This window comes from Stomoxys calcitrans, chromosome 2, assembly GCF_963082655.1.
Source record: "Stomoxys calcitrans chromosome 2, idStoCalc2.1, whole genome shotgun sequence".
NCBI classification, from domain to species: domain Eukaryota; kingdom Metazoa; phylum Arthropoda; class Insecta; order Diptera; family Muscidae; genus Stomoxys; species Stomoxys calcitrans.
Genome location: NC_081553.1, coordinates 17199511 through 17222906, shown reverse-complemented (window position 1 = coordinate 17222906; position 23396 = coordinate 17199511). Strand labels below are relative to the sequence as shown.

Here is a 23396-nt window from a genome sequence, read left to right as displayed (position 1 = left end):
GTGTGTGTGTATGAATATGTGGCTGAGGTTGGACTTTTATTTTGTGTGTGGTGTATGCATCAGTATTTTTCCTTTATTTTCGAATGCCTCGTCATTTTTGCCCAGGTGAATATTGGAATAAAGTTATGGGCATAACGATGACACCCTAGAACCTTACGAAATTTATATAGTTAGTGAATCCTGGGAGGTTTTGTAATTTTCCCCGGGGGTGGTGTTGTTCGCAAATTACAATTTGGTGACACCGTAATGGGGCAATAGACAAAATAGAAACATTAGAAATGTTTTTTTTGTGTAATCTCTCGCCTTAAACTAGAAGCATTTTAATAGGTATAATGCCGCAATTTTTAGTTCTGCCTTTTACAACCGTTCTAGGTTTGGTGTAGGATTTGAAGTCACAGTCGTATATTTGGATTAATAAAAAGTTGTATATTCCGATTGTCGATTTTAATGGAGACCATGAAGTGATGGAGGTAATGCCACCAATTATATGGCAATCATATAATCTATAAACACCATCGGTTCAATATGGGATAAAAAAGCATTAAATGTATACCTCATGCATTTTATTATTGGTGTGTTTAAAAAAACAAACCTATTGTTGGTCATTGGCGTTTCACACTTGGTTGTGTGTTGAATTTCCGTTGTTGTTAATAAGTTGTTTTGCATTTTTCATTTTATTCTCGCAATGTTTACGTTTTCCCCCAAATGCTCGTCTCATTTTGTTTACCTAATGTCTTCTCAATTTTGCTTAGCTCTGCTGTTCGAGTGTTGCAATCCCTGACCTATGACCCTCGTTTTGTTGATACATTCATAATTTTAAATATAGATGCAATATATCATATGTATTTATTAATTTTTATTTTGTCTTATTTTTGATAAGATGCAATTGGAGTGAATATTATATTTTAAATATCGTCCTATTCAAATTATTTCTACACAAAAAATAATAAAAATCGGTTTCAATCACACAATTAATTGATCCAATTAATTTTTTCGCCGTTTTTGAAGAAGTAATTGAAAAAATTTCAATTAAAAAATGTACAAAATTTTTTAATTTATACTTTTTTCTGTGTGCTTATCTAAGTAATTGAGGTTTCTAGTGTCTCAATAAGTCAAATAATGGGACTTTACCTACAACCCTGGTCCATAAGGGATTATAAAAAAAAAAAACAAGTAAAAGCGTGCTAAGTTCGGCCGAGCCGAATCTAGGGAACCCACCACCATGGATTCTGATAAAAATTTATACAAAATAAATCTAGTTGAAGGGCATTATTTTGTTCTGTCAAACCAGTAAAGCTTATAGAAACCGAATACGGATGATCCGAAGACCGGTTTATATGGGAGCCATGTCAGGTTATAGAACAATTTGGAATGTATTTGGCACAGCTTTTGGAAGTTGTAACAGAACACCACATGCAAAATTTTAAGCCAAATCGGACAATTATTGCGGCATGTATGGACCTTAGAAGGCAAATCGGGAGTTCGGTTTATATGGGAGCTATATCAGATTAAAGACCGATTTGGACCGTACTTGACACAGTCATTGGAAGTCATAACAAAACACTACATGCTCAATTTCAGCTAAATCGGACAAATATTGCGTCTTGTAAGGACCTAAGAAGGCAAATCGGGAGATCGGTTTATATGGGAGCTATATCAGGTTATAGACTGATTTAGACCGTATTTGCCGCAGTTCTTGGAGATTTTAAAGGCTCAAGAAGTCAAATCGGGAGATCGGTTTATATGGCAGCTATATTAGGTTAAAGACCGATTTGGGCCGTACTATGCAAAGTTGTTGGAAGTCATAACAGAATACTAAATGCAAAATTTCAGCCATATCGGAAGAAAATTGCGGCTTGTAGGGGCTCAAGATGTCAAATCTGGAGATCGCTTTATATGGGAGCTACATCAGGTTCTTGGCCGATTTGGACCGTACCTGGCACATTAGTTGAAAGTTATAACAGAACACTTACATACTTTAATTGGCAATGACAGAACATTTGTTCCACTAGCCGAGCGTAGAATAGCGTTCCAACCGCCTTGATCTCCAGCGCTCATTCTCTCTGACACCAAGTTTCGAGGTGTCTCCCACAACTTGATCTTTCCATCGAGCTTTTGGTCTTCCCGGTTTGCGTGTACCACCGTGTTTGGCTTCAAAAGACTTATTTGCTGTAGCTTCTTCATCCATTCTGACAACATGACCTAGCCAACGCAACCGTTGTATTTTGATGCGTGTAACTATGCTATCGTCGTCATAACAGAACATTATGTGCAAAATTTCAGCCAAATCGGACAAAAATTGCGGCTTGTAAAGGCTCAAGAAGTCAATTCGGGAGATCGGTTTATATGGGAGTTATATCTAAATCTGAACCGATACTGCCCATTTGCAAACCCCAACGACCTATATCAATATTAAATATCTGTGCAAAATTTCAAGCGGCTAGCTCTACGCATTCGACCGCTATCGTGATTTCGACAGACGGACGGAGGGACATGGCTAGTTCGAATCAGAATTTCTTGGAGTCCTAGATCAATATTTCGAGGTGTTACAGACGGAATGACTAGATTAGTATACCCTCATCCTATGGTGGTGGGTATACAAATATTCAACGGTGGTTTTTCCCTCTTTTTACTGGCAACATTTGTGAGGTACTTTGCCATGTCTAACTGCGGCACAGCGTTCGGTCTCGGCTATAAAAAGGAGGCCCCTTATCATTAAGCTTAAACTTGAATCGGTTAACACTCATTGATATGTGTGAAGTTTGTCCCTGTTGCTTGATGGAGTGTTCATGGATAAATTCGCATTTGCAAAATTTTCTATAAAATTAAAATTTTTACACAATGATTCTGTGAAAATAAAATTTTTACAGCAAAAATGTTGATATATAAAAAAATGTCTATGTTTACAAACATTTTTACTTCCCACTTCATTAAGACGATTAGTTCTGCCTTTTTTGAATGAAACTGTAATCATAATGGTACGCAGATACTACCACCAAACAAAGTGACTAATTAAATTACCCACACCAATGTGGGAATGCCTGACGGACTCGTTGTTGAGATCACCCAGAGTCCAATTATTGATATGATCTTATTACGTAGCTCTTTACTTTGGCCAGAAGTAGGCAATCTGGTTGAGCGATAAAAAAAAAAACAAAAACAATTCATTGCCAAATTTCTTACAAAAATAAATAAACACACACATCGAAATGTTCATATTGAAATGAAAAATTAATCACCAAGTCAATGGAGAGAACTACACCACGAGACTTTTGGGGAGCACATTCCGAAGAACATTAAAGAAATGAAATCAAACTAAATCAAATCAAATAGTAGATATTGTTGTCGGTATGTGGCTCATTTTGCATTTTGTTTCGCTTTTCTGCAAAACGTCACCATTAATATCTACTACAAACCAAATGACATACATACATATGTACACATGAGTGTATGTACAAACATTCATATGTATTTATTATTTATTTACTCTGCTGTGTGTTTTATCAATGACCTTTAAACACCAATTATTAATTAACTATGTTTGTTGTATTGAGTATAGCCAATTCAAACGTCGCGTTCACGAGTTTCTTCCTCTCTTTCTCACTCTCCACTCTCCCAAATGCGAAGATGAATGAGATTTAGTTTGCATATCGAAAATGGGATAACAAATGACCAATGTTTTATATTTTTTTTTTCTTTTTGCAGGAATAAATTTTCAAAAATTCTTATATGAAACAAATATTGTTTCTCTTTTACAGATTATACAGACAGCTATCTTGTTAGCCAGCTAGAAAACTCTCGTTTCTGTAGTTCAGGGTTTTTTTTTTTAAATTTGCTGCCTCTGTTGCCTGGCTGGCTGAGGCACAGTGGAATAAAAAAAAACATGTGTTCGATTCGATTTTCATATGAAATTAGGTCAAAAATTTTTTTTTTAATTTCCAAATTTGATAATCTTGGAAACTTTTGAAGAAGCTGGAATTTGAAATTAATTATTATACCCTCCACCATAGGAAGGGGTATACTAATTTCGTCATATATTATATATTCTTGATCGTCATGTCATTGTAAGTCGATCTAGCCATGTCCGTCCGTCTGTCTGTCGAAAGCACGCTAACCTTCGAAGGAGTAAAGCTAGCCGTTTGAAATTTTGCACAAATAATTCTTATTATCGGTATTAGTAGGTCGGTTGGTATTTTAAATGGGCCATATCGGTCCATGTTTTGATATAGCTACCATATAAACCGATCTTGGATCTTGACTTCTTGAGCCTCTAGAGAGCGCAATTCTCGTCCGATTTGACCGATTTGCACGTGTTGTTTTGGCATGACTTCCAACAACTGTGCTAAGTAGGGTGGAAATTGTTCCACAACCTGATATAGCTGTCATATAAACCGATCTGGGCTCTTGACTTCTTCAGTGAGTTGCATGAAGTGTTTTGTTATGAATTCCAACAACTGTGCTAAGTATGGTTAAAATCGGTTCATAACGTGATATAGCTGTCATAAAAACCGATCTGGGATCTTGACTTCTTGAGCCTCTAGATGGGCACAATTATTATCCGATTTGGCGGAAATTTTCTACGACGGTTTCTCCCATAACCTTCAACATACGTGTCAAATATGGTCTGAAACGGTCTATTGCCTGAAACAGGCGTAATTATTATACAATTTGTCTGAAATTTTGAACAACGGCTTCTCCCATCACCTCCGACGTACGTGTCAAATGCGGTCCGAATCGGTCTATAGCCTGATACAGCTCCCATATAAACCGATCTTCCTATTTTACTTCTGGAGCCGCACGAGGGCGTAATTCCTATCCGATTTGGCTGAAATTTGGCATAAAGTGTTTTGTTAGGACTTCCCACAACTGTACTAAGTATGGTGCAAAACAGTCCATAACCTGATATAGCTGTCATATAAACCGATCTGGGATCTCGACTTCTTGAGCCTCTAGATGGGCATAATTATTATCCGATTTGGCGGAAATTTTCTACGACGGTTTCTTCCATGACCTTCAACATACGTGTCAAATATGGTCTGAAACGGTTTATAGCCTGAAACAGCTGCGGGGGTATGAAACAGCACAACAGAAAAACCGGGAAAAGAATTCCACAAATTTGATTCATGGTGGAGGGTGTATGAGATTCAGCCTAGCCGAACACGCGTTTACTTGTTTAAAATAAAATTGTTTCAAATCTTTTCTATAGACAAATTTTGTAAAAATACAATTCTATAAAAAAATTTTCAAAATTTAATTCTAATTAATTGGTATCGCAGATGTTGGGCCCTATGTAGACGGGCCCTAGGCTCGAAATCGGGCCTGAAACCGGGGAAAGTCCTCTCACTCTACAGGAGTGTGATCAGACCTATACTTACTTACGCCTCAATAGTTTGGTGGACTGCAATGGAGGAAAAGTACAACGTTAGGATAATACAACAGGTTCCAAGAACAAGTTGTCTTGGCATAGGCGGAACGATGATGATAACGGAGTCTATTCTATATCTACGACCCATAGACATAGAGATTAAGTGTAAGGCAGCTGCTATGAGACTTTAGGCGATGGGAGAAAGGATAGGAGTAGGTAATACCATCGCTGTATAAGAAGAGGTTTCCGATCAGACACCTGAGAGGACATTTGAGTTCGAGTGCGAGGCACTGGTGCCAGCGGCACAGTCTTGGAACCCGGTATTTCCATCTGGAAGTTCATGCTAGACAGATGGATCCACAGGTACTGAGATCTGTCTGGACTGTAAACTGGCCATCAGGACAATAACAACCAGGACAGGCAGGTCACGAAAAGTCCTGGAGTGTAAGTAGGAGATTAATACCTTTTCTGAGTAAGGCTCGATTCGCATCGTTTGGTTGCAGGGCCATAGCGCAGTAGGGGGAACGCAAAGGTAGTCTTTCGGGTCGAAGCAGTTCGAGTGAAAGTCGTGGGCGAGTCAAGGTCGCAACACATCGAAATATCGATTTCCGACCCTATATATACTTTACTCTTGATCAGCGTAAAGATCTAAGACGATTTAGCCATGTCCATTGAAATCACGCTACAGTCTTTAAAAATAGAGATATTGAGCTGACACAGATTCCTTTTTTGTCCATAAGCAGTTTAAGTTTGAAGATGGACTATATCGGATTATATCTTGATATAGCCCCCATTTAGATCGATCCGCCGATTTAGGGTCTTAGGCCCATAAAAGCCACGTTTATTATCCGATTTTGCTGAAATTTGGGACAGTGAGTTCTAATAGGCCCTTCGACATCTTTCTTCAATTTGGCCAAGATCGGTCCAGATTTGGATGTAGCTGCCATATAGACCGATCCGCCGATTTAGGGTCTTAGGCCCATAAAAGCCACATTTATTGTATAATCCGATTTTGCTGATATTTGGACAGTGAGTTCTACTAGGCCCTTCGACATCTTTCTTCAATTTGGCCAAGATCAGTTAAGATTTGGATACAGCTGTCATATAGACCGATCTCTCTTTAACGTTCTGGGCCCATTAAAGGCGCATTTATTGTCCGATGTCACCGAAATTTGGGACAATGAGTTGTGTAAGTCTCTTCGACATATTTCTGAAACTTGGTCCAAATTGGTCGAGATTTCGATATAGTTGCCATATAGATCGATCTCTAGATTTAAGGTTTTGGGGCCATAAAAGCCGCATTTATTGTCCGATTTCGCCAAAATTTGTGACAGTAAGTTGTGTTAGGCTCTTCGACATTTTTCTGAAACTTGGTCCAAATCGGTCCAGATTTGGATATAGCTGCCATATAGACCGATAACCCGATTGAAAGTCTTGGCCCCATAAAAGGAGCATTTATAATCCGATTTCACTGAAATTCGACCCAGTGACTAAAGTTAGGCTTTTCGACATCCGTGTCGTATATGGTTCAGATCGGTTTATTTTTAGATATATCTACTAAAAAGACCAATATTTTGTTATACACAATTGAACAATGACTTGTATTTATTAGTATTGGGTCCAAATCGGAACATATTTCGATATAGCTGCTTTGATGAATAAGGTATGAATTTTTCACAGAGTTTTGACGAAATGTGGTTTAAATATATACCCGAGGTGGTGGGTATCAAAAGTTCGACCCAGCCGAACACCTTTGAACTTGTTTAATTTTATTTTTAATTTTTTTTTTTTTTTTGAAATTTGATCTCTTAAATTGTTTTTATTTATATTTTATGGAAATTTTTACTTCTATAAAACAAATGTTGAATATTGTGTCAGAATTTTATTTCTATAGAAAGTTGTGTTAACATTTTATTTAAATAGGACAGTTAACATGCCATGAAACTGGCCCGGTTAGACGGACGAATATGATACATTAGGCACTGGCGAAGGTCTTACCAGCCCAGAGCGCGTCTGTCAATGTTGTGAGAACCTTACCTGATTACTTGATATTTGGCGATTTTTTTCTTCAATTCATAAAAACTCTCGTCCTCTCGTGGTCATTATAGCTTGACTAACGCAATTTATTTCTATAAAAATTTTTTTTTTTAATTTTGTTTCCTTAGAAAATGTTTTTAATTCTATATGACTTTTCAGATAGTTTCGGTTTTTTAAAGGAAAAAACAAAAAAGCGAAACTCGTCCCATAGTGGTTGGTGTGTATTGCTATCTTTGGCTTTCCTTTTCCATTTGCATCTCCGATCATTGAGCTCGTCTCGAAAGAGAAACAAACAAAAATTGTAAAATTTAATGATCTCGCCCTAACAGGAAAAAAACTTGAAAAACAATAATTTTTGATGATTTTATTCAATTTATTTCCAATATATCGATTGACTCCGTCTAACCGTTTACGAGGATTTAATTGTTAAGTTACACAAAAAAGTGAAGTTTTGGGTGTAAATCATCAATTAAATCCTCTTTAATGGTTAGACGGAGTCAACAGAAATATTGGAAAAAAATTTAAAAAACCATCAAAAATAATTGTGGTTTTCCTAAACTAAAAAACCGAAAAAATATATAAGAAAGTCAAATATTGGGTTTCCCAAAATGTAATTGCGGATTTTTTAAAAGAAAGTAAATGCATTTTTAATAAAACTTAGAATGAACTTTAATCAAATATACTTTGTTTACACTTTTTTTCTAAAGCAAGCTAAAAGTAACAGCTGATAACTGACAGAAGAAAGAATGCAATTACAAAATCCGCAACTACTTTTTGGGCAACTCAATATATCCTCAACAAATCCAAAATTTTATTTCTATTGAAAATTTGGTCAACATTTTATTTCTATAGAAAATTTGGTCAACATTTTATTTCTATAGAAATTTTTCAAAATTATATTTCTATAGAAATTTTATTTTCATACTAAGTTAGGTAAAAAACTATTTTTTGTAACTTTTTTTTTTAATTGTTTAGTCTTTACATTTTTTCCCAACTCTTTCCACTGTGCCCCTGCTGTTTTGTTGGCGGTTCAACACACATTGGCGAATGTGTGTTTTTGCTGCGGCCATTATTCGAAATTTTTCGAAATATTTTTGCTAAAATTCACTTAGTTTTCAATGTGTCGAGGTGGTGTTATAAACATTTTGGTGTTGTGTTCCGCTTTCTTTGTGCTTTTCTCGGTTCCACTCTGAATTTTTAATATAATTTTGTTTTTGTTTTTTGCTTGCCCGTATTTTGTACCGAAACGAATTTGGCCTGCGCGTTAAGTTTAATAGTCATCGTTAAAATCGTTCTACTTGTAGTGACCTTATAGCTCCCCCCTCTTCATAGATAAAATAAAAGCAGTTTTTGTTTTGGTTTTTGAAAACTCGAAACGAATCAAGCCGGAATTCAACTTTTTCGAACTACGAACTAACGAACATCTTCGAAACGCTGTTAAGGAATATCGAAATTAAGAAGCTGTCATCAGCCAACCTTTGTTTGAAGTTAAGGTGGGAATTGAAAAGGTGTTTGTAAATTTAAATTTTCAGTGCTGGAAGAAAAAGGAATGAAAAAAAAACAATACTAAAAATTTGATATTACTTGAATAAAAAACTTATTTTGCGAATTGTTATTTATAAACTATAATGCATTGTGTTGTTAAATTATTATTCATTTTGGTTTTTGTTGATGAACATACAAACATACACACACACATAGTGACTGAGAGTGTTTGTGTGTTGTTGCTATTTCTACATGCCATGTATATGTGTATGAGAGTTTTGAGTTTTTGCGAAATGTTTGGCCCGATCCTATATTACATACAGAAATAACGTTTGCATAAAAAATAATTAATTTGTTAATAATTTTGAGAAAATGTTCTGTGTTAAACACAAAAGACGACTAAAAATCCTATATACTTTATTACATCTGTTGTGATGTAGACGTACCACGGCATGAGACAGCATTACGTAAATCATAACAAGCAGTTTTGAAATAATTCAAACAAAAATGTTTTCTGTTTCAATTTCAAATGTTGCAAACAAAAATGTGATTTTTGCCAAATTGTTTATATAAATGTCAATAGACCCTTAACACCAACACCAACAACCACAATGACGGTGAATGAGTGTGTTTTCTATCTTTTACGTCTTATTGCTTATAAAATGATATTCTTTATCGGTGGGTTTTTTTGCTACCTGTGTACACGATAATTATTGGAAGAAGAGTACTTTATATGCCGCTTACCATGGATGGCGTTCTTCAAGTTCTATGGAGATTAAATTATTGTAAACAAAGTCCATTGCTTAATTTTTAATAAATTTATTTCCAATATTCAAATAACCTATACTTAATATTGAGCAATTTATATACATTTTATTTTTATAAATAATTTTGTCAAAGTTTTATTTTCGTAGAAGAATTTGTTAACATTTTGTATACATCAATACTTTTGTCAACATTTCTATGCTATAGAGAATTTTGTTATAATTTGATTTAGGGTCCAAGAGACTGGGGGGACCGACCCCAGGGGGGAATAAAGTCTACAAAAATTGTCCATGGATTTGCCCATGGACATTCCATTAAGGAACAGGTCAAAATTCGCAATGAGTGCTTTCCGATTCTCCTTCACTTAAAATTTGTATAGGGTATCTGAATCGTATTCCACTCTCATTTAAGCCCTATATGGTCCCGATTAGCTTATATGTCCTGTTGGGGTGCTTTGTGGAAGGATGACACTTTCTGATACGCGTTTCTCTAAGAATAGGAAAGAATCTCTCGGAACCATTTAATACCAAACTAGGTTACAGACAAGGGGACAACCTATCGTGTGATCTCTTTAATATCCTGCTGGACAAGACTGTACGAGATGCATATGAGAATAGATATGACACACTAATCACAAGAGAACACATGCTACTCGCCTATGCCGATGACATCGACATCATATTTAGGTCAGTCACCGGAAGTAGTAACTGCGGCCTTTGAAAAATCGAAAGAGAGTCAGTGAAAGTGGGTCTGGCAGTAAATGGAGATAATACGAAATGGATGGTTTCAACTCCCAAAACGCCTTGTACAACAGAGCACATAAAGAAAATGGAGAAAGTTGCGAACAACAACTTTGAGTTAGTCAGTAACTTTATCTACCTCGGCACCGCCGTAACCGAAACGAATGACACCAGTTTTGAGATAAAGCGAAGAGTAATACTGGCAAACAGATGCTACTTTGGATTAAGTAAGCAGTTTAGAAACAAGGCCACCTCGCGACAGACGAAAATTACACTATACAAGACACTGATACTACCCGTGTTGTTATAAGGTTCTGAGGCATGGGTACTTGTGAAAACAGATGAAACAGTGCTTGGAGTATTTGAGAGAAAGATTCTTCGTAAAATATATGGACCAGTTTGCGTTAATGGAGAATATAGGCGACGTATGAACCACGAGCTGTATACACGACGATGGCATAGTTACACGCATCAAAATACAACGACTGCGTTGGCTAGGTCTTGTTGTCAGAATGTGTGAAGAAGCTCCAGCGGCTGCGTTGGCTAGGTCATGTTGTCAGAATGGATGAAGAAGCCACAGCAAAGAAGTCTTTTGAAGGCAAACACGGTGGTACAGCCAAACCGGGAAGACCAAAAGCCCGATGGAAAGATCAAGTGGTGGAAGACACCTCGAAACTTGGTGTCAGAGATTTTAGAATGAGTGCAGAATATCGAGGCGCTTGGAACGCTCGACTAGTGCAACAAATGTTCCGTCATTGCCAATTAAAGTAAAATAAATATCTTCACTGCAATACAAAGATGTTAGTTCATCAAAGCATTCTTTTCCTGATTATCCACGTTGAAAGTTGTGAAAAATCGCCCGAAAACGTTCGCAAGTTGATTCAATTTTTTTGACAAATTAATTTTTTCAAGTCACTGTAAACAACACAAATGATGATCGTACTTTAAAAAATTCTGACTACGACAATGCCAGAAAATGTTGGTTTGCAACATAGCAGCCCTCATAGATGTTAGTATGATACCAAGATAACAAAACCATGAAACGTTTTCGGGAGGCTGATAGTGTCATGTAAATCAGAGTTATATCTTGGGTTACTCATTACTTTAGTTTTCGCGGTTTATTTTGCTACTTCATGCTGTACGACACTTATTTTATCTTGCGTATCCACAAAGGTGGATGTTGTACGTCCGCATATTCTAGGTTTTCAACGTTTATTGTTAAGTCCCCATGTTACGGCTCTGGTAATTAATAAGGCTTGCTGTACAATGTTGTCGGAGACATTGTTGAATGACAGCGAACATAGTATCTGTAGTAATTAAAAAATAATTAAACGAGTCAAATTCGCTGAACATTGTTTTCATTCAGCTACATAGTGTTATAATATCTAACTTCATTTTTCTTCCATCTGCAATAGTCGAAAAGCATTTAACTCAGACAATTGCCTCAAATTATCTATTGCCTTACGAACCTCTTATTTCTTCGAAATCAACAGCATATCGACGTAATCGTATTAAAAAAGCAACATCCATTCATAATCTACAGTCACTCTATAGTCGAATTTAAACAGTGTTCGAAAATGGTACACAACCCTATTCTGAATAACAATTCCCTGGGAGTTTTTTTTTCCTATTTCCTTTTTTTCTCATTCTGGATAACAATTTCCTGTGAGTTTTTTCTTCTACTTCCTGTTACCTTACCTGTTTACCAAACCACTCTGGAAGCATCTCATTTTAGCCAACGATTGTTGGATGCAGGGCTGCGGAGTCGGAGTCGATCAATTTTCATTTAAATATAGGTTAGGTTTAAGTAGCAGTCTGCCATCAGACTCACTTAGACGTTTTCGTCCACTGTGATACCACAGGAACAAAAGAGAGAAGATACCTTCTAGTTCCTACCGTTGAACCATCCAGCTCGCTTTAAAAATCCCAATAACGAATGTTCACATCCGCTAAATCAGACAGGTTCTCAAAGAAATGAGAACCTAAAGTGGAACTCCTTCTAACTGCTAGTGCGGGACAAACACACAGAAGGTGTTCTATAGTCTCTACTTCTTCGATGTCCTCACAGCTTCTGCAAAAGTCGTTGCTGGCAACCTTCAGCATGTCTTTTTGTCATGACGGCCACAATGACTGAGATGTCTGTTCTAGCCAATGACAGCAAGCAGTAGACCTCTTCAAGTCTAGATTAGGCCACATAGTTTTGGAATGCTTACAGCCCACTCTTTGTGGCCATCTATCATTTGTTGCCCTTTGGGCCTGGTCCTAAAAACTTAGGTTACATGACGCTAGAGGCACTGATTCCAGTATCCCTGGAATGTGTAAGGTAGTTCCTAGTCTCGCAAGCTCTGCTGCTGCTTTTGAATTCCCTGGGCCCGGCACCCAGAACAGGTGAATTTTGATCTGTTCAGCCATCTCGTTGAGAGATCTGCAACAGTCGAGGGCGGTTTTTGTTTTCAGAAATACATTCTCCAGGAATTTAATGGTTGTCTGGCTGCCTGAGAAGATATTTATGCCATTCGTCGTTATGACATTATATTGGGTTGCCCAAAAAGTAATTGCGGATTTTTCATATAGTCGGCGTTGACAAATTTTTTCACAGCTTGTGACTCTGTAATTGCATTCTTTCTTCTGTCAGTTATCAGCTGTTACTTTTAGCTTGCTTTAGAAAAAAAGTGTAAAAAAAGTATATTTGATTAAAGTTCATTCTAAGTTTTGTTAATAATGCATTTATTTTCTTTTAAAAAATCCGCAATTACTTTTTGGGCAACCCAATATCTTAGCCATTCCACCACTTCCTTAATTGCAAGGATCTCTACTTGATACACACACTGCAGTGGTCGGATAACCTTTTCGATATGACCAATTCTAGATCATTAGAGTATACCCCAAAGCTCACCTGGTCTTTTAGTTTGGAACAATCCGTATAGAAGTCTATGTAACTTCTGTTGCCAGGGATATAGTAGTTCCAATCGGTTCTATCAGGAATAGTGGTACAGTAATTTTTATCGAAAAGCGGCTCAGGTAGGGTGTAATCCACACTGCCTGGAACATCGGATATTGTATCAAGGATAACACAGTGTCCGTAGCCGCCACATGACAAAGCTCCCTTAAAATCATTTAAATATTGTCTTAGAAAAAAATCATTAAAAGTTTGTCTTTGGAAAAAATTTCATTGAAATTATGTCATTAGACACAAACTCATTGTTTTTAAATTAAATTTCTTCTAAATTCTGTTTTCAGAAAAAAATTGATTAAAGTTTTGTCTGTAGAAAAAACTGCATTGAAACACACCAAGCACAGCCTCGTCTGCTTTCACAAGTACTCATGCCTCGGAACCATATTACAATACGGGAAGTATCAGAGTTGATTAAATATTGCTGCGTGGATGTGGCAATCACACATTAATGCGCTTAGGAGTAAATTTAATGTGTGCTACCTTTATACCCACGATGTAATGTCTTCATACTCATCATCATCCTCTTCCTCCTCTTCATCTTAAATTTTGAATAACAATTAACCCATATGGGTTGGGGTTAAAGGGGTCCAAAATCCTCAAGATCCCTTAGATCCTTCACGGGTTCAATTTTTTTTGCATATTCGCAATCTAATCGTTAATACCTTTTATTTGATACCCTTAGGTTGGGTATCACCCCATTTTTTAGTGGTGGGTATAAAATATGCAAATGCAAATTTTCCCATGAACATTCCTCTAAGGAACAGGGGCAAACTTCTCACATATCAATGAGTGCAGTCCGATTCCAGTTTTAAGCTCAATGATAAGGGGCCTTCTTTTTATAGGCGAGTCCGAACGGCGTGCTGCAGTGCGACACCTCTTTCGAGAGAAGTTTTACATGGCATAGTACCTCACAAATGTTGCCAGCATTAGGAGGGAAAAACCACAGTTGACAAATTTTTCTGATGGTCTCGCCAGGATTCGAACCCAGGCGTTCAGCGTCATAGGCGGACATGCTAACCTCTACGCTACGGTGGCCTCCATATAAATATAGCACTTTTTAAGTGCCCGTAGCTGTCTCCAGAGCCCGAGTCGCAGTCGAGCAATTAGCCTGGAGTCGGAGTCGAGTCAAAATTGCTCGACTCTGCAGCCCTGATTGGATGAAGACAGAAAGTTGTTATCGCAACACAGCTAAATCGTGACAGTTTCCAAATTCCCTCTCCCCATTCAATCAGAATAGGAGGATTTTATTCGAGGTAGAAATTTTTTCCTGGGGAGTTTTCAGAATTGGGTTGATAAAGATAGACATTCTCAGACATTACATTTACCGCATACAAAAACTAATTAGTTTATCTCGATGAGCATAAGAAAGGAAAACAGACTCCAAATAAGATAATTTACATTAACGATATAATTGAAGAAGAAGGTGAGAAAAGATGTTTGAAGATTATCTCTCAGTTAAGATACAAACATTCAGTTTGGTCAATAAGACTAGTGGGTTGCAGCATACAATTGCTTCATCTGAAAATTTGCAACAATTTTTAAGAACTAAAATTCTTAACTACTTTCTAGTTTTATTTACATAAATTACAATGGTCATTCTTTTTTTGTTAGGACTAAGGCACTGTATTTAAAACACACAATTTTGTGTTTTTTTGTAATAACTAAATAAAATATAGTAAAGCTTATCGTGATAATGTCCTATATCGCTAACTACATTCCATTGGTTTTTTCCTCATATTTCATGTCATTCCTTTAGTTTTCCATCTCCAAAGCTGGCATATAAAATGGCAAAGCATCAAGTACTGCCTCATTGGCACCCGGTTTGCTGGGCTGTACATCGAAGCATAGGGAATGGCGTGGAGAGGTCATCATTTGCCTTACATTAAAGGTGATATCCTCGAAACTAGTGCGCTCACTGGGCTCCAGAGTCCAACAATTCAAGAGCATTTGATATAAATCCTGAAACACAAACGAAGGCTGGGCGGGACGTGAACCACTTTTTAAGGCATCCAATACTTTATTGGAATTGTTGATTTGAGAATATGGAGTGGCGCCTAAGGAACAACATTCCCAAGCCACTACTGCAAATGACCATACATCCGATTTCGAAGAATAATGTTGATAACGCAATGCTTCGGGAGCCAGCCATCGTGTCAGATCCACCTTCTTTTGGTTTTGTATATATGGTGTGGGCCCAAAAACGGAAACTTTCAATTTCATTTCGGCCGTAACATAAATGCAATGTGAGCTCAAATGCTTGTGCACCACTTTTGACTTTGCCAAATACTCCAGGGCGCTGGCTATTTCATAAATCCATTGCAATACCATTTGCTCGGATAATGAAGTAATACGTTGCACGGGTGCCGAACTAGGGGCCCGTCTGCTCTCTATGAGCCGACGTTTCAAAGTAACCGTTTGATGTTCGAATACAAAATAAAACCAATCGGTGCTGGCCGAAACACCAAAGAAATCCAATATATTGGGATGTTGCTGCAGTTTTATCAAGTTGCGAAATTCTTGCAACAACTTGCCCTGATCTGTACTGGTCAATTCATCCAGGGATAGTACATGAAGTTGGCATTCTGCAGTAGATTCAGGCAGGCTGTTCTGCATAAGTTTTCCTGTTATTACATCTCCATAATTGCCCATGGCAATAACATCGTTGACATTTAAACGCAAATTATTGCGTGGTATTCTCTTGGAGGTTTCCAAGCGATCTACCAAACTATTTAATTGTTCCTTAAAACTTTCCACATTATGAGGCGGTTCATCCTCCATGACAAATCCATTATTTTCTCTATCTATGATGGGTTGTTGCATGGTCATTTCATGCGAATTGCCTCCTCTGCCCGCCTGCATTTGACACGTTTTGTAACGCAAATAGAAATAGGTGATCACAGAAAGTATGAAACACACTCCAAAAATTGAACAGGTCACAATAAGGGCTACCACAGAATTGGAGCCCGATTCAAAAGTGGAATAGGTGAAATTATCCATAGAGCTGACATGCTGCTCATGTGTACTGCGCGTGTAAAGGGTTTTGGTGATGTTATTCAAAGTGCTGACCTAAAAAAAAAGAGAGAAAATGCTAAATTTTAGTTTTGGTATTTAAAAAGATTGTGAGTATAAAACCATATTATCGCGAATATATGGGGGGTAACGATATTCAACAATTTAATAAAAAAATATTCTTGACACTTCTTAAAAATTGAAATTAAATGGCAACGTAAGAGGTTAACGCCCCTATCTCAAAGTAGGGTTTTTAAGAAATCCTGAGAAATACGGGAAATGTTGTTTTTGTAGCAGTATGTTATACACTGAAGAGGCAACCCCTTCCCATCGTGTCATTTCGGTACGTATAAACGGCTGTCATGTCAAAGGAAAAGGTGCTTACTGTTGCTTTGCTAAGCGTAAATATTTTCTTACTACATTTCACTTGAGGCTAAAGGTAATGTATTCTGTGACCGGTATAAAATGCTAAAAATTTGCTAGACATGACATTCACAACGTCAAAAAATTGGTAAAGTAGTGGTTCAGTCACCTTTCATGCTGCACTAGCAACAAAATGTTGACGGGGGCCACTGTGGCATAGACCTTAGTATATCTAGCCGCATATGGAGCTGAACGCCTGGTTTCATATTTTGGTGAGAACAGTAAGAATTTTTCGGCGATGTTCTATGAGGTCATCAGACTTGTCAAACTTATCAGATAAGTGGAGTTGGACTGCGGTCACACCTTCGGTGTCGCTATAAAATGGAAGTGCTTTATCATTGAGCTAAAAATCATACATCACTAATTGATATGGGAGGCGTATCTCCGATGTTCCTTAACGGAGTTTCCATGGGTAAATTTGAAACAAAATTTTGGCATTGTCATGGTGTCCGTACTTTTCATGATGTTATGTAATAGTGATCGATAAACTTGCTAAAAGAGCAGCTATTTTAGCTCTTATTATTTAACTTAAGCTTGAATCGGACAACAATCACTGATATGAGAAAGAACAACAATCACTGATATGAGAGAAATTAACCCTCTATTACTGAGTAAAGTGAACAATTTAACATTCACCGGGATCGGTTCCCAACTCTTTCAATTCAAAACATGGGACTTTGTAAATTAAAAACGTCTGTAGAAGGTTTCTATTTTATTAACAAATTATAGACTTTGGGCAGACGAACGAACAGTGCGGTATGTTCCTAATCTATTAACGCGATTATACTTTGAGAAAAATTTATTTGATATATTCTATTAACGCGATTATACTTTGAGAAAAATTTATTTGATATATTTATGACTGGCTCTATCCGTGAACAGCGAACAAAGATCAACTGCATCGTACCCCTGGTTGGTATTAATTTTTCCTTTCATTCATTTTTTGATACATATAGTTCAGGGTAGAGGTAGGCTCATTTGGGGTAAATCTTACATTTCCCTAGCCGTTTACATCAACATGCGACATCTTGTGCCAAGAAGATATATTGCAAATTTTGCCCATGAACATTCCATTAAGGAACAGGGGCACACTTCTCACATATAAATGAGTGCTGTCCGATTCAAATTTATGCTTAACGACAAGGGACCTCCTTTTTATAGCCGAGTCCGAACGGCGTGCCGCAGTGCGACACCTCTTTTTAGGAGAAGTTTTTACATGGCATAGTACCTCACAAATGTCGCCAGCATTTAGAAGATATATATTGTAGAATTCGTATAATAGAATTCTGAAATGTATACTATGAATATGGTCAATCTTTTCACCGTTTCGATGGATGTTATGTACCTTTTGGCTTTTTGTCATAAAAACTGTGCTCTTTCTATTTTTATTTTAAAAAATAATAATATTTAAAAACTACTTTTTTTTAAATATTTCACTCACCACACCCAAACTGATGTGTAAATCCGAATTTTTATTGTCCAACGGAGGATTTGTATAACGGCCATATCGCTTACCATCGCCCACTACGAATTTTCTTGTCTTATTATCACCCGGACGATCGTAATCCAATTCAGCTGCAATGTAGTATGGTAAACCACTTTCTTCAGCTTGACGCCAACTACCCAACAATTCACTATCAAATGGTTGGGTTATGGAATCATCAACACGTTCCACTATGATCAAAACTTTAGTCACTGGACCATTATTGTTTCGTATGGGTCGTATTTGTATGGTTATAGTCTTATCGGAGGAGGCCAAAACCTTTGGTGCCGGTGGTGGAGGACTAGGATCCCCCACCACTGTAGTGCCCTCCACGGAGGCTAAGCCGCATTTTGAGGCACCCTGAGTATTGCTTTCACACAATGACTGAACGGTTATTTTGTACTCTGTTGCTGGATGTAAATCTGTAATTTCAAATTTTGTCTCATTGCCTTGCACTATAAACTCGGGTGGTTGGTAAAACGGTTGTGTTGAGTAGGTGTGTAAGCGTTCCGTTTTAATCATGTAATTAGTGACTCTTATCATGGGCATCGATTCTACACCAGCAATGAAGTGCTTCATGATGTTGTGACCCAACCAAGAGATGGTTAAACTATTTTGGCTGGCATTTACCACCTTCAATTCTTTGGCCGCTGCACTTCTGGCTACTTCCGTCGAGTAGTAGCTGTGGACCCCAACACCACCACAATATTCGGATTTACTTGCCAGGCAACGGGTGGAGCACAATTGGTCATCCTGTTTGTCTTCGGCAACAATGGTGTGGGTGCAATAGCATTTATCCGAAGATAGTGCAGCAAAGCTATAATCCTTCACCTCACAGAACTCCACACATACCTGTGGGCCTTTGCTAAACAGTTGCTCTTGCGTCAAATCCACACGAGCTGTATAACAGCCCAAATAGTAATAAGGTGTATCGCCAGGGGCTTCTTGAGCGGTAATAAACAGTGGCCGGAGAAAATCCAACGTTAAAAATGCCAATAGTAAGACTTCAATTCCGAATTTAGGGCGGTGGCCAGGTGGTCTTATGGAAGAGACGACACAATAATGTTGTTGCGCCATCGCTTGACTATTTAACTCTGCAAATGGAATGGCGATTTTAAAATTTCAATTCTTTTTTTGTGGTTTTTTTCACAAACATTCAAACACACATTTCACAATTACCTTCTGTTGTGATTGCGACCGAACTATAATTTTTTGCTGTTGTTGTTATTTTGTTTAACTCAATTATTAATTATGCTGCAAGAGCTTTTCCTCTGTATTTCATGCTGCACTTTGTTTTCTATGATGGTTGGCAGAACGGGCCGTTTTCCAAGTTGCTTTTTGTCGCTTTCCATTCACTAATCATTTGGTTAATTATTTAGTTTTATGAAGCCACCACCATGTGTAGTACCATCCATCCATCCACCATCCGTCAATAGCTGAGCAAATACATTTTTACTTTGAATACTTTGCATCCAGAATATTTTTCACTCTTCATTGCTGCTGCTACTGCTGTCATGTATGGAGGACAGACACACAAAAAACCATAATTATTTATAGGTTGACTAAGCTGAGTTTTAGAGAGACAGAGAAATATTAATGTATATAAACGCTCTCATTATTAGACTCTTTGTTTGATATCAACCTTAAGAGAAGATCTTGAACGGCGTACTAAGAAACTCTCCCCCGCTCACTGACTAGTACATTTGTCAATAATGAGATTTTCTTTAAATGACTCATTTATTTGTTTGGTTATAAATGTGGCTTTAATGTTAACGCCGCGGTTGCCATAAGGCAAAACGGAACAACTGTTCTCAGAATGTCATTTAGTTGACTGTTATTGTCCTCTCGCTCTCACTCACCCTATTTTAGTTTTGCTACTACCAGTTTTATTTTAATTTTCAACCATGGCTTAAACGAACTGACAGTAAATACGTGACTGAGCTAGTGATTGCATGTACACATGTGTGTGTAAGTCTTAACGTCAACTTTGTTTTGAGTTTACTGCTGACTGTTTCGTAAAATAAAGTGTTGGTAAACGTTAGTTCAAGTTAGGGACAGGCAGAAAAAACGTAGTCTAATTCTTAATGTTATCCGGGTATGCATGTATATAGATTTTAAATTTTAATACCTATTTTGTAAAATTCAGGGCTATCATGCAATTTCGTGTCTCTGTCAGATTTGTCTAGGCTGCCTTCAAAACATGCTGAAATTAGAAATTGTTACATCTATTTTCCAAAGGTCAGCTATGTTCACAGGTGGGCCAAATCTTATATGATGGCTCAATTAGTGGTTGCTTAGATTTTTGGCGACCATCTCTATAAATGTCGAAACAAGGTTTCCTTTTTTGTGAATGGGTGATGTCCGATTCAACTTTAGCTCATAAATAATGAGCCGTAAAAGTTGTATGGAAAGTAAAGGGCGATTTTTTAAGAGCTATAGGAATGTTTTCGAAAAAAACACATAAAATTAAGAAAACTTTATGAAATATTTATTAGAATCGATAGTACGATCCAAAAAATTAATGTTTGAAGATTATTTATGTTGACTGTGATATCGCCTCAAATGGGCCATCCGCTTAGTAAAATGTTGGCACACCAAAATTTCGGTCAGTATCTCACGAATAAATGCTTTAATGTTGTCTTCCAATGCATCAATTGAAGTGGGCTTGTCTGTATAGACCAGGGCTATGGAGTCGACCGCAGTCGAAGTCCGAGTAGGACTATTGAGCCCGAGTCGGACTCTGGTTTAGAGTTTAGCACGCTTGCCCCGACTCCGAACCGCTCTCCGACTCCGAACCGCTCTCCGACTCCGGCTTAATATTTCGACTCTGACCCGGGGTCGAAGCCGAGGGCTAGACTACGCAGCCCAGGATAGACATGAGCTCTAACATAGCCCCACAAATAATTGTCTAAAAGCGTTAAATCGCACGATCTAGGCGGACAATTAAACGGTCCCGAACGTGAAATGAAATGTTCACAGAACTCGCCTCTCAATAAGTCCATTGTTACGAGTGCTGTGTGGCATGTGACACCGTCTTGTTGAAACCACATGTCATCCAAGTCAAGCTCTTGCATTTTGGGCAAAAAAAATTGGATATCATCTCACGAAAGCGCTCGCCATTTATAGTTACGATACGATTCGCATCATCTTTGAAGAAGTACTGTCCAATGATGTCACCAGCCCATAAACCGCACCAAACTGTGAATTTCTTTGGATGCATTGCTAGCTCTTACAATGCTTCTGGCTGATCTTCACTCCAAAATCGACAATTCTGCTTATTTACGTAGCCATTGAGCCAAAAATGAAATTTGTCGCTTCGTCGTAGAAGCGCCCGATGAACTTTCTTAACAGAGCATGCATTTTGATAAAAAATTCAATAATTTTCAAGTGTCATTCTTTTTGGAGACGATTCATAGCTAAATTATAGACCAAATTGAAGTGAAACAAAACACGAAACTTGCATAAGTTGTTTAAACCAATAATAGCTAAAAATCACCCTTTACAAATTTGAAGTTTTGAATAATCGACTGACTGCAGGATTATCTACGTTTGGGTATCCTTTTTAAAAGCAGTGTGGTCAATCAAATAAATATATCTAGCAAATGACAGAATAAGGGTTAGTATTCTGTTCGTCTTTTTACATGAAAACTGTACAACTCCATGTAAAAAAAAAAAACATTAATAGTAAAATAGAGCTCAAATATAACACTATAAAACAATTACTTCTAGTGTAAAATGAATGCAAGATTGTTCTTGATAAAACAACATTTCTAATTTTTATGTATGTTTAAACAATTTATTATATTTTGTTGAAGTCTTTCACAACTATTCGCGAAATCGGAACAGAGTACCCAGCTTAAGGTTTGAACCAACCTTTTAAAAAATTACCTAAACAAATTCTAACAATTTTTATAACATATGATATGATATATGTTTTAGGAGGCCACCGCAGCGCAGAGTTTAGCATGCCCGCCTATGACGCTGAACGCCTGGGTTCGAATCCCGGCGAGACCATCAGAAAAATTTTTCAGCGATGGGTTCCCCTCCTAATGCTGGCAACATTTGTGAGGTACTATGCCATGCTTGCTTGCTATGCTTCTCTCCAAAGAGGTGTCGCACTGCGGCTCCCTTATCATTGAGCTTAAACTTGAATCGGGCAGAACTCATTGATATGTGAGAAGTTTGCCCCTGTTCCTTAGTGGAATGTTCATGGGCAAAATTTGCAATTTGATTAGTACATGTTTACGTTAACTTCTGAATAAAACAAGGTTGACACAGATAACAAGTAGTATAGCCTCAGCCATAGGATAGGGGTTTACTGATCTGTAAAGTATATTTGTATATTCCGAAGCGTTATAACGATAGCGTCTACACGAATAAAGCAATTCGCTAGAAATTGTTTAGATACATTTCCCATATAAACCGATCCCCGGATTTGTTTTCTTGACCCCTAGAGGGCGCCGTTTTTATTCGCTTTTGCTGAAATGTTGCACATATCTTCTCCCATAATCTCCTACATCCACGACAAGGATTGTCTTTATAAGTCTATTACCTGATATATGTAGCTTTCCCGATTTGACTTCTTGAGCCCCTGGAGGGTGCTCAAATGTATAAAGAATCCATTGAATCCATCCATTTACTACGTTTGCCTATGAAGATAAACCATGCAAAGAACTAGACAAGTGCGATCCATGGTTGAGGGTATATAAGATTCGGCCGAACTTAGCAGATTTGTAGTTTTTCCACATCTTAATATATCCTATTTTTGTCCATGTAAAAGGTATAAATACTAATATCCCATGTAAACTAAAAAAATTATTTATATCAAGGTATGCTTGATTCCAACTTTTGCCTATCCTGCTTTTGTTCGCAATTTGTTTTAAATCATATATATATTGGCAATACGCAATAGTTCAGTGATTTCATTTTCTACCTGAATTCATTGTTAATCCTGAGTCATATAAAATTATTCTTTCCATTGATTCTTATAAGCTGTGTATTTCATTCAAATCACACCTATATACGGAGTATTACACAGATTGTTTATACGATTTTATAATCTTACACACACTCTCTCGGTTTCCCTTCTTATTTCTCTCTCGATTTCCCTCATTTCTCTCTCGCCTTTAAATA

General features: G+C 37.3%; 2 protein-coding genes across 4 annotated transcripts in view; one reads left to right on the top strand and one right to left on the bottom strand.

Moving 5' to 3' along the window:
- LOC106081850 (atlastin) overlaps window positions 1–23396 on the top strand; it is a 47027-nt gene that overhangs the window by 196 nt on the left and 23435 nt on the right. Inside the window, exon 1 of one of the 3 annotated variants that reach the window (XM_013244070.2) lies at window positions 8516–8895. The exons of 1 other annotated variant lie outside the window; for it this stretch is intronic. The gene's annotated coding sequence lies outside the window, so the exon portion shown is untranslated. Of the gene's footprint in view, window positions 1–8515; window positions 8911–23396 lie in introns of those variants that run through there. One more of the 3 variants, XM_013244074.2, reaches the window with a different exon arrangement.
- LOC106081849 (putative inactive tyrosine-protein kinase Wsck) lies at window positions 14734–19860 on the bottom strand. The gene is made up of 3 exons (XM_013244069.2): window positions 19443–19860; window positions 18222–19357; window positions 14734–16414 (listed from the first exon to the last, which is right to left on the bottom strand). The coding sequence occupies exons 2-3, from the start codon at window positions 19338–19340 to the stop codon at window positions 15101–15103; spliced, it is 2433 nt and encodes an 810-aa protein (XP_013099523.1). The 5' UTR covers window positions 19341–19357; window positions 19443–19860; the 3' UTR covers window positions 14734–15100.